Source organism: Gracilinanus agilis, chromosome 1, assembly GCF_016433145.1.
Source record: "Gracilinanus agilis isolate LMUSP501 chromosome 1, AgileGrace, whole genome shotgun sequence".
Lineage (NCBI taxonomy): Eukaryota > Metazoa > Chordata > Mammalia > Didelphimorphia > Didelphidae > Gracilinanus > Gracilinanus agilis.
Genome location: NC_058130.1, coordinates 470,905,944 through 470,918,577, shown reverse-complemented (window position 1 = coordinate 470,918,577; position 12,634 = coordinate 470,905,944). Strand labels below are relative to the sequence as shown.

Genomic DNA, 12,634 nt, shown 5'->3' with positions numbered 1-12,634 from the left:
CTTTCATTTGAATATCACAAAGAACTATAGGAACTGCCTAACTGACCTTTACTCCATAAAGGAAAACTGAGGTACAGAGATGGAATAGCAAAATAGCATACCAAATACACAATAAATGGCAACTGCAGGTACATATCAGAAAGATACTTGATTTTTTGTTTGTTTGATTACTTCTGAAGATAAAGAATAAAGCTGTGCCTAATAAGTGTAATAATTATACAAAGTATGATGTGGGAAGTTTAGAATATTTTCTCATTATTAATAATGATTCCATACATTTCAGGCTGGTAAAGCTGCATCTTGAGTGTAGGGATCTGGGTTAGTATCTCTGCACTGCAACTATTGCCTAAAAAAGCCTGGTCTTATATTCCTCATAATTTCTCATCTTTAAATGAGAGAATTGAACTGGATGGTCTCTGAGTTCCTATCTGTGACCCTATTAATGGAAACACAGTGTGATAATATATACTACTTTAAAAATCTTATCAATTTTTCTTTATCCAAGGAAAACTTGCCGCTTTCATTCTCTAGCATGAATAAACAAAAGAAAATTATTGTCCCTACTAACAATCCTCCCATATTGAAAATAAAAGATGCAATTAAGTTTTATCAAGATGAATTGATATCTAGAGTTTCAAAATCACTCTGTATTGACTATTTTAATTTCCCCCTTCAGTTTAAATTTTCTAGTGCCTTTGGAATCTGCAATATGTCTCTGAAACATATAATGTTTTATTTTGTGTTGAATTGCCACTATATTGTTCTCTGAAAAGATATCAGATGATTCAGGAATTACATTTTCTTGATCTTTCAATATGTCCATATAGTTGGAAGAACCTGGGAAAGAAGTGAAAGCATGCAAGAGAGGCTCAAAGTGTATTCCTAATGAAGTCCCTTATGCTAAAACGATGTTTCTCAGCCACTTCCCAGCTGTGTGACCCTGGGCAAGTCACTTGACCCCCATTGCCCACCCTTACCACTCTTCCACCTATGAGACAATACACCGAAGTACAAGGGTTAAAAAAACAAACAAAAAAAAACGATGTTTAACACTTTACAAATAAATGAACTGAAAAAAATACTTTTTTTTTTTTTTTAAACCCAATGGGTGTCAAGCGACTTGCCCAGGGTCACACATTTGGGAAATGTCTGAGGTCAGATTTGAACCTAGGACCTCCTGTCTCTAGGCCTGACTCTCAATCCACTGAGCTACCTAGCTTCCCCCCTAAAATACCTTTTTTGTTGATACTATTTTGTTCTTAATTTTTTACTGTTTACCTTCTGTTTTAGTGTCATTTCTAAGACAGAAGAGTGGGAAGAACTAGACAGTCGAGGTTAAATGATTTGCCCAGCATCACACAGCTAGAAAGCATCTGGTGCTAGATTTGAAACTAGGCCTTCCTGACTCCATGCCTGGTTGTGCTACTTAGCTGACCTGATTTTGTATAATCTTGAAGTTCATATACCCACAATTGTTTAAAATAATTTTAACACTTAATAGATAAAGCTCAAAAAATCTTGTTAGATCCTGCATAGGACCCTTGCTTCTTGCACAATCTGGTCAAATCATTTAGTTTTTCAGGATTTCGTTTTCCTCAAAGTGTATGAGCATGTTGGCCTCTCTTCTAACTCTAAATCTATGATCCTATGAGCTAGAATTTTTTCTTCCTATTTTGCTTCCAAATTCATCTTATTTCTTCATAAATCTACTTGTTTCCTTTAAAACTTTATTTGTTAAAATTTTTCATTTGTTTTCCCAAATTTTATTGATGTTTTATTCTTATATCTTTCCCCTTTCTTGTACCCAACAAGCTATCTTTGTTAATAAAAAACCTTTTGAAAAATAACTGATGGTTGAAGAAGAGGATATATATCAAAACTAACTAATAAAGCAACCAATAAAAGTTTTAAATAAAATAAAATTTTTGAAATCTAAAATTCTATGCAGTATTCCTCAGCATAATCCACCTCTGCAAAGTAAGGAGGGAGGTATATTTTCTCAATACTTTGTCATGGTCAAATTTAGTTTTGTTATTTCTAATTTATATTGTTCTAATCATTGTGCACATACCTTTCTTGGTTCTGATTACTTCAACTGTCATTATCTTGTATATATTCTTTATATTCATTGGATGGTAATACTCTCTTACATTCATGTACCACAATTTATCCATCTATTCCCCGATGGATGGCCATGTGCTTTGTTTCCAGTTCTTTGCTACTACAAAAAGTGTTGCTATGAATTAATATGTGATGTATATGTGAATTTTCTTTCTGTCTTTGACCTTCTTGTGGCATATGTCTAGCAGTGGGATTTCTGGGTCAAAAGGTATGGCCATTTCATCATTTTCTTAGTATAATTCCACATTACATTCCATAAAGGTTGGACCAATTCACTGTTACACTGACAGTGTTTTTTCTATCCCAGTCCTTCCAACCATGAATTTTATTTATTATTTTTGACAATCTGGGTATTAGGTAAAACCTAATAGTTGTCTTAATTTGCATTTCTATTATTATTAGTAATTTGGAATAACATTTTGTATTCATCTTAATAGTTTATAATTTTTCTTTTGAATACTGTTTGTTCATATTCTTTGAAGGTAGGCTTTTGATTTTGTATACTTGTTATTCCCTATATTCTCTTATTTCATACTTTTAAGAGAGATATTTCTTAAGACCTAGTTTGGGAGAAAAACCAAACCTAAGTTTTTTCAATTTCAGAAAATTATTTAATTTTTTGTTATTTCCCCACAAATCCCTACTTTTAATTCCCGTTCCTCTACCAGCACTTTTACTGCTGCTTACCCCATTCCACCCAGATGCTGAGTAGTTGGAGTCTTGGAGTACTACATAATTCCCATTTGGAAGGAAAATAGTTTACTAAAAATAACATCTCTCTTCCTCAGGACTCTTCAAACAGTGGGGCCATCTCATGCAAGAACCTATACAGTGGCTGTTTATTTCAAAGGGGAAAGAATAGGCTGTGGTAAAGGCCCAAGGTAGGGGAAAAATGCTTTTTTGGTTTTAGCTTTTAGAGTTTAAAGACTCTTTTATTTATTTGAGAAGTTAACAGTTCTAAGGGGTTACATGGTATAATCTGGGAGGACTAGCCTAGAAGGCAGGTACCCTTAGTTGTAGCCCCAGTTTTCACACTAACAGGTTTTTAACCCCAGGCAAATAGCATGCTACCTTTCTGAGGCCTCATTTACCTCTGTTATAAAATGTGGAGATTAGATAAATGAAGATGGCCTTTAGTCTCCTTTCTACCTCTAAGATGCCTAATTTTGATATTTTAACTAGTAAATAAATTTGGCATGAGTGATGGCAGAGTAAACTTCCTTGCTTAATATTACACCAATGAACCTCAACTCTAAACTAGAAAAGACAGACTTGAGAAGGAAAATAACATATTTGGTGGTGGAGAGTGGGAGTGAGGGTGAGACTAAACATAGTCTCATTCCCCTACAATAGTTCATTAAATCAGAAGAGAGGATAAGTTGAAATGGTAATGTACAAATTAAAGACAAATCATTTTAGAGAATATTGTACCTGCAGATAGATAACTGAGCTTAATAAAAGACATGACTTTTTGGATTTGAAGGCGTTTATGATCCCTTCCAACTTTAACTCTTTGTTCTTATATAGCTATAAAGTAATGGCTAATTCCAAAAGTTAAATATGAAAGTCATTATTGTTTTTTAACAGGAATACATTATTTCTGGGAAATTTTGTTTAAATTTTGTGGAGTACTTTAACTTCTTTCTTTTTTAATAGCATTCAACAAGCAGAAATGGGAGCTGCAATGGATGCACTTGAAAAATGTAGGTGATCCCCATTTTTATTGTTAATAAGGTCATAACATACTTCATTTATTGTAGAAAGGAAAGCAGAGAGCAGAATAGATAGTAATGTTAATTTATAATTTTCATAACTGTTTATACTGAAATACATAGTATAAATATGGACTTCAAACTAAATGAGATGTAAATGTTAGTATACTTTTTTTAGAGCATATTCAGGATTTTTTTTTAATATATTCTTGCAAACATTTGTTTTATCCCACTTATCAGGGTAATCTACCAACTCTGGTTTTGCCCTGAGGTAAGAAGAGAGGAAGGCAAAAATTAATTTACTCTTCCCAAAAGGCTTTAAGAGACTAGAGCATGGAATATTTTCCTTGTACCACAATAAAAACAAGAGTTGATTTGTTGATATATACAAGTATCTCTCACTTTAATGAAATATCAGTTGTTGTTCAGTTGTGTCTGACTCTTCATGAATTTCTGGACCATAGCATGCCAGCACTGTCCCTGGTATTTTCTTGGCAATGGTCACACACCTACTAAGTCTTGAGGCCAGATTTGAACTTTTTTCCTGACTTAGAGTTCAGCTGCTTCTAATTAAATAGACACATGTTAGAATTTGAAATTGAATTGATAAATTATAGATAAAATACATTTAAGCTTCAGATAGCACAGTGATGGAGAACCTATGGCATGGGTGCCAAAGGTGGCACACAGAATGCTCTCTGTGGATGCATGGCTGCCCTTACCTCCCCTCCCCTCCCCCCAGGTCATTACTAGAAAGACAGAGATAGAGATGGGAGGTCCTGGCAAATTTGGCCTTAGATATTTTCTAGTTGTGTGACCCTGGGCAAGTCACTTGACCCCCATTGCCTAGCCCTTACCACTCTTCTGCCTTAGAACCAATATACCATATTGATTCTAAGATGGAAGGTAAGGGTTTGGAAGGAAGGAAGGAAGGAAGGAAGGAAGGAAGGAAGGAAGGAAGGAAGGAAGGAAGGAAGGAAGGGAGAAAGAGAGAAAGAGAGAGGGATTTGGACAGAGCTGCCCTCTCTCCCCCCTCTTCAGTATGCCTGATGACATTTTTTCACATCACCCTCAGCAGCCAAATAGGAGCACTTTCTCGAGACTTCCCCTTTGTGAGTGTGTAGGGGGGGAGAGGGAGTAGGGCCCACCTGGCACTTTGTGGAGGGAGGGGCAGGGCACATTGGGTAGAGGTGGGCTCCTGCACTCCATCTCTAAAGTTTGCCATCACTAGTCTAAAAGTATTTCATATATTCGATCTGCTGTCAGAGTATAACATTGCAAGCCAGATTCACTAGTAGTAAATACATAGACTAAGTGAAGCAGGAAGTAGTTTTAGAAACTGTAAGTACCCAACCACAAGATCCAAGGCATAGTGATATTTCTTATAACTTCTAAACAAGTGAATCCTTTTAGTAGAACATCTTATATAATTCATGGGAAGAAGATAGATATATAGTGCTAGAGCAGTGATGGTAAACCTTTTAGAGACCACATGCTATGTGGTGTGTCTCCCCCCTGCCCCCCAGTGCCAGGCATGCCCAGTAAACCAGTAAACTGCCTCCTCCTTCTACCACAACCACACACACACACACACACACACACACACACACACACACACACACACACACACACACACACAGGAGGGAGTGAGTGTTCCCATTGGGCTGCTAGATTGAGAGGCAGGTGAAGTGAGGAATGCCCTCAGTGAGTGTAGAGAGGGGGAGGGGAGTTGCCCTAGCACCCTACTCCCCTCCAGCTCTGCCTCCTGTGAGCAGCCTACCTTACCCCCTGTGGGCTCTCATCGGGCTGCTAGACAGAGAGGTGGAGGATGTGAAAAAATGTCATCAGGTACCATGAAGAGGGGGAGGGAAGGAGCTCTTCCTGAGTCCCTCTGCCTTTTTAGTAAGGAACTGGGGGGGGGGGGGCGGTGTTTGCATGCCACTTTTGGCATGCCTTGCACAGGTTCACCATCACTGGTCTAGAGGATTCAAATGGATTCACAACAGATAGAAGAACTGAATTCATAAAGGAGTTTCATTGTCAGCATTCTAGTAAATCACCAGTGGATCATCTATGCTTGGCTTTTTGCTGTTTAACATTTTTAATCAATGATTTGGATAAAGACGTAGAAGGTAGGAATAGCATGTGCAGGCAACACAGCTAGACAAAATAGCCAGCACACTGAAAAGCATCAGAATCTAAAAATTATCTTGATATGCTAGAACACTGGGCTGGATCTAATAATACAAAATTCAGTAGGAATAAATGTCAGTTTTATATTTGGACACAAAAAGCTTCACAGGTCTAAGGTGGGGGAGGCATAGTTAGTCTTTTCTTTTTAAATAGATCTGGGGGTTTGAGTAGACCATAAACTCAATATGTTTTAGCAAAATGGTAGGACAACTAAAAAAGATGATGGATACTTGACATATATAGCTTTCAGGAACAGGTTGGTGAAAGTTCCACTGTACTACGTACTGCTAATCAAATTTCCTCTGGAGTATTGTATTCAATTCTTGGCACCAGAATTTTAGAAGAATGTTGCTAAGTTGTACTGTTTAGAGGAGGGCATCCCAGAATAGTGAATTGCCTTGAATCTATAAGATATGAAGGTCAGTCAAAGAACCAGGAAAGTTTATCCTGGTAAAAGAGAAGAATCAGGACAGCTTTTCCTCAGGGTGATAGCTGTCTTCAAGTATTTAAAAGGTTATCACATGTATTAAGGATTAAACTTGTGTTTTGCCTCAGAAGAAGAATGAACAATAATGAGAGGAATTTGCAAAAAAGGCCAACTTAGCTTTGATTTCCAGGAAAACTTCCTTCCTTCCTTCCTCCCTTCCTTCCTCCCTCCCTCCCTCCCTCCCTCCCTCCCTCCCTCCTTAACTTCTGCGTATTGGCTCCTTAGAGGAAGAGTGGTAAGGGTGGGCAATGGGGGTCAAGTGACTTGCCCAGGGTCACACAACTGGGAAGTGTCTGAGGCCAGATTTGAACCTAGGACCTCCCGTCTCTAGGCCTGACTCTCAATCCACTGAGCTACCCAGCTTCCCCAAAACTTTCTAACAATTAGAGTTCTCCACAACTGGTATGGGAAGGGATTGGTTCCCTCTTCTTGGAATTATTCAAGCAGAGGATGGACACTAAAGTGGAGCTGTACTGTAGTATAGAGGAATGGACTTCATTCCTTCTTTCTTTCCAAAATAAGAAATTTTCTCAATGACCATCTTAGTATACCTTTTCATTTTTTTGTTATTCGGCTAGTCTGAACTTTTTTGCCCAGACTAAGTAGCCAAGTAGTTTTTCTGCGGATTTCTTTTAAAAAATGAATTCTCCACAAATGATCATGGGAGCCATTTATTTTTCAGGGATTTTAATGTAGAACAGTGATTCCCAAAGTGAGTGCTAACGCCCCCTGGTGGGTGCTGCAGCAATCTAGGGGAGGGGTGATGGCCACAGGTGCATTTATCTTTCCTATTAATTGCTATTAAAATTTTTTTAAAATCAATTTCCAGGGGGCTAAGTAATATTTTTTCTGGAAAGGGGGTGGTGGTAGGCCAAAAAAGTTTGGGAACCACTGGTGTAGACTGTCTTTTACAATACTCTGCATACAGCCCCAGTTCAGTGTATCCTTAAATTTTCCCTATAAAGCTCTTGTTGCTAGGAGAGTGAGCTTGAGGCATGTGAGTGGGAAAATTCTGAAATTGTGCCCATCCATTTTAACATTTCTATTTGCTTTTATGATTATTATACTCAAAGTTCATCACAGATGTTGATATCTTCTTGAAATCATAGATAATCCAGGATTTCCATTCTGAGTCCTATATGAATGAGAGAAAATGGCAAACTAGCTTTTTTTCTCCTTTCCTTAAAAAAAGGGGGAGTGGAGGGTAAATATAATTTGAAATATTCTCTGCACTAGTGTTTGCCCTTTATTAAATGTAAAATATCTCTCTTTGTGTGTCAGATAACTTTCCCCAGATGGCCCATCAGAAGCGGTTCATTGAACGGAAATACAGACAAGAGTTGAAAGAAATGAGGTGGGAAAGAGAGCATCAGGAGAAAGAACCAGATGAGGCTGACGAAGTAAGGAAATAAAGGAGGGCATGGAAGCAGTGGCATATTTTGTTGCTTTGTAATTCTGACTGTGGCCCATGGAGACATAGTTTCATGCAGGCAATAAATGAAGTCTACCCATTGAAATAAAATACAAAGTCAAGTTGTCATAAGGGTCTTTTAATTTTTTAGTTGTCTTCTTTTAATTGAGAAATATTTTATTTCTCTTCATTCTGAGGAATACTTTGATGAACTTATGTATGCGTATGCGTATGTATATATATGTATATATATATATTGATATAGATATATGCATACTACATGCATATATAACACATGCACATATAATGTACACCTACATACATGCATGTATGCATACATACAAATGCACATTTATGTGTGTATTATATACACAGAGAGAGGGAGAAAGAAATAATATGATAATATTCTCACTTGTTTGGACTTTTAAGTATAGACTCCAGTAGATAAACTCATCCAAGAATATAACCCTATCTCTTTTCTCAGGTGGTGACACCATACATACAAGTGAAACGTGAAGAATTGAGTCCTTGAACCAGATTTTTGTCTACAGTATGCCAGACATCTGTACTTTTGAAAGCATCTGATGGACATGGAAGCCAGTTTTCTCTAAGCAGTTTGTCTTCTGTAGAAAGGAGACTAATAATAGGCTTAAAGGGGGAAAAAAGACACCTTTATATTCTAGTATCATTGGAATGGACATCTGAGTCACAGACCATATATTCTTCAAAAAGTTGGTAGGGAAAAAAGAGAGTAAAAACCAGGTTAGTGATTTAAAGGGATTTTGAAAATAACAATGTTTTTAATATAACTTTATTAGTGTCTATTAAAAGGAAAAAAAATTTGTAAACTCCCCTTAACAAAAGATATTAATCCTAGATCCTATTTCCAAAATAAAGATCCTCATTTTTCTTAATTTATTCCTTTCAAAAGTGCAAAATTATAATCCATTAGAAAATACAAATTATTTTTAAAACCTGGCCCTTAATTCTGCATATTTATCTTTATACTTTTCATTTTACAAAATCTTTGGAGGAAATGTATAGCAAAGTGCCTTCTATATGTGGGTGGGGATGGAGGTGGCTTTTTGTTGTGTTTTTTTTTTTTAAATAACATTTTTAAATAGAGTTCATCATAGAATGTTTGAACTGGAAAGGACCTTAGACAACTTCTTTATTATACAGATGATGAAACAGACCCAGAGAAGTATGAGATGGGTGATCACCCTCAAAGGCCAGGATAAGACAACTGATCTATATTCAAATCTTTGTATCACACCAAAAATTGAATACAACTATAGAAATTGGAATTATCCTATTTCTAACCTCTATGGTATTGTGTATCTGAGAATCATAAGTTTTATCTAATATTCCTACCAGACTTAAAATATGCTCTTTTCCACCTTAACAAATTGTGTATATGTCTGGGTTATTATCTACTTAAATTTTAATGTAATGCCTCATCATTGCCTAGAGTTGGTCCTAAGTTTTAAATAGTTATGCCATCACAGCACAACCTCTGGCAGATTCTGCCAAGTTGAAAAGGCTTCAGGTATGAGCCTGACAGCAGACTCTTAATCTGTTGCCAGAAGACCAGTCTGATCAAGTTCAGAGAGACTTACCACCAGTTGGTTGACCACCAGGTAATGAATATTTCTTTTTTTGCCTTGTAGCATCTTATGGGACCATCCTCTAGGTTATGAGAAAGTTTTGAAATTTGTCAGTGGAGGGAATACTCAGACTGACAAAATCATTGAAATTTTGTATTATATTAGCAGATGTTAGTAAGGACTACAGTGAATGTTGGGACTATCTTGCCAAACACCTAGGGAACAGAATATAGGTGAGGTGGGAGAGGCTTTTCACTGAGTACCTATGTATCATTGTGTCTTGAAAATAAAACCACCCTATTTTGTGTCAAGGAATAATTCCCAGGTCCATGTTGAATTGTGTTGTCATTTTTCTTGTAATATTTGCAACCTTTTTCAGCTTCTGTCTCTATATTATATGCTGCTGAAATCTGGAGAAGTATAAAAGTTAAATATTATAATCTTAATGTGAAAGAAATTTAATATCAGATATTCTTGAAAAATGTCTGATATACAAGATATGAAAAGAATTGGTGCAAATATGTAAAGCTTGAGAAGCATTCCCCAATAGCTCTATACTCAAAAAATATTAAGAAGCAGTTTCCAAAAGAATAAATTTAAATTACCAGTGAACATTTGAAAGAATGCTTAAAATGTCTAATGATAAAGAAATACAGATTAAAGCATTTCTAAAGTTTTACTTCATACACTTGACAAAGATGAAAATAGTAAATGGTTAAGGGTTTTGGTGGAAAAAAAGCACTCCAAAGCAATTTCAGTGTGGCTATGAATTAGGCCAACCAACTATTCTAGAAAATAATTTGGAACATGATAGAAAAGTCACTATATTCTGCATAAATTTTCACCCAGTAATCACTACATTGCATATAGCCCAAGGAGGGCAAAGACAAAAGAAATATTCCCAAATGCACAAATATGTTTAGTTGCAATTTTTGTGGTAGCAAAAGTACTAAAATCAATCTGGATGACCACAAATTGGGGAATGGCTGAACAAATTTTGTTATTATTTGTGTAATGTAATATTAGTGTGCCATTAGAAATTGCAAGTATAAAAAATTCAGACAAACTTGAAATGAATTGCACAGACTGATGCTAAAAGGAAAAAAAAACTTTGCATAATCTCTATCGTAATATGAAGGAAAGAACAACTCCAGCAGACACTGGAAGTTTGATCAGTGCAATGCAGAGTACTGCCAGTGAAATATAACTCTTTTCAGGGACATTATTATAGACCCTATGTACAAAATGAGAGCTGTGTTGTCAAATATGGCCATTGTGTTGTTTTGTTTTGCTTAACTATGCTTATTTGTTACAGTGAAGGGGTAAATTGAATGGGGAGAGGGATTATTGAAAAGTGATGACAGTGTAAAAAAAATCATCAATAAAGCATTTATTTAAAAGCAAAGCCTAGTCAGTAGGATTCTTATACAGCCAGCTGGAATTGGAAGTGATATCAGAGGCCATCTACTCCAACCTGATTAAAAATGCTCTTTACAACATCCTTGACAAGTGTTATCCAATGTAGTAAGATTGAGATCTTTTCCTCTTAAGGTAGACCATTTCTGTAGCACTAGATGTTAGAAAGTTGTCTCTTGCATCAAACCTAAAATTTTGCTCTTAGTAACAACTTTTGATTTTTCCTAGTTCTGCCCTATAACAACTCTAATTTTCTTCCTAATAATAGTAACCAATATCTATATAATGCCTTAATATATAATCTCATTTGATCCTCACACCAATCTTCCAAGGTCTATGCTATCTATTATTACCATTTTTCATATGAAGAAATTGAGACTGAGAGAAGTTGTGACTTGCCCAGGATCTTCTGGCTTTTAAGTTTCTGAGGCAGAACTTGAACTCCCAAGTCTTCCTGATTCTTAGTCCAACACATTCTTTATCCTGCACTACAAAATTCTTTCAAATCATAATTGAATTAATGAATATGGGACCATTTATAAGGTGCTTACTATGTGCAAAAATATGTGATTATTGACAACAAAAATAGTCTCTACTCTCAAAGAACTCACATTTTTAGTAAGGGAGAGTCATTACAGTTGTCAGACTGGACAATCTCATGTACTTCAAAGGGCAGTATCAAAACAGATAATAATAACTCACATCCTGCTCTAAATCTTCTTTTCCCTAACCTAAATATCCCCAAGTCCTTTAGGTGAGGAAAAGCACAACTTAAATGCTATTTAAATAAATTTGTTTCAGTGTGTCAGCTTTTTGCAAAATAAGAAAAATTAGTAGCCGGAGACTTTACCCCAGGTTTTTTACATTTGAGTGCCATTGCTTAAGGATATGAATAACTTGGTTTAATTTATCCTTACTACAAGAAAATGACTCCAAAGTTTCATTGACATCATCGTCACCTAAAAAAACCTTTCATTTCTCAACAGATTAAACTGGATCTGAAATAACTGAACAACTTTGATCTGGATTAGTTGTGAGTTTACATATAAAAGTTTGTATATGTCAGTTGACTTATTTCTAGCAGAATTATTTCTAGTAGCTTCCTATAGAAAATGATTTCCTTGAAATTTCCACCATGCATCAATATAAGTTTCAAATACTGATACTAGAACTCTCCTTCCTCTTAGAACATGGGTACAGAATGTTAAATCTTCTATTAGTTGTGATTGATATATAGTGTAGTTTGACTTAAATATTTTGTTTTTGTCAAAATATAACCAGATATGCTCAGTGGACTGAAAGCCAGACCTAGAGATGAGAGGTCTTAGGTTCAAATGTGGCCTCAGATACTTCTTAGCTTTGTGACCCTGGACAATTCACTTAACCACCATTGCCTAGCCCTTATTGTTCTTTTGCCTTGGAACCAATACACAGTATTGATTGTAAGATGGAAGGGTGTAGAATATATATATGTATATATATATATATATATATATATATATATATATATATCCAAGTCTTAAGTCCAACATATTCTATGTGTGTGTGTGTGTGTGTGTGTGTGTGTATGTATGTATATATATATGCAAATATGAAGGGAGGTATAATTGTAGAGGATTGAGGTTTTAAGAACCAAAATTCATTGTTTTAACAAAATAGATTTTCTCAATGCTTTTGCCCACAGAGT

General features: G+C 35.8%; 1 protein-coding gene across 1 annotated transcript in view; it reads left to right on the top strand.

Annotated features, from left to right (window-relative positions):
* Nucleotides 1-10,936, top strand: part of DROSHA (drosha ribonuclease III) — a 97,261-nt gene extending 86,325 nt beyond the window's left edge. The window contains exons 30-33 of the mRNA XM_044665628.1: nt 2,910-3,002; nt 3,778-3,824; nt 7,795-7,913; nt 8,409-10,936. Of these exons, the coding sequence (XP_044521563.1) occupies nt 2,910-3,002; nt 3,778-3,824; nt 7,795-7,913; nt 8,409-8,456 (307 nt within the window). The 3' untranslated portion in view covers nt 8,457-10,936. The remainder of the gene's footprint in view (nt 1-2,909; nt 3,003-3,777; nt 3,825-7,794; nt 7,914-8,408) is intronic.
* The last annotated feature ends 1,698 nt before the right edge of the window (nt 10,937-12,634 follow it).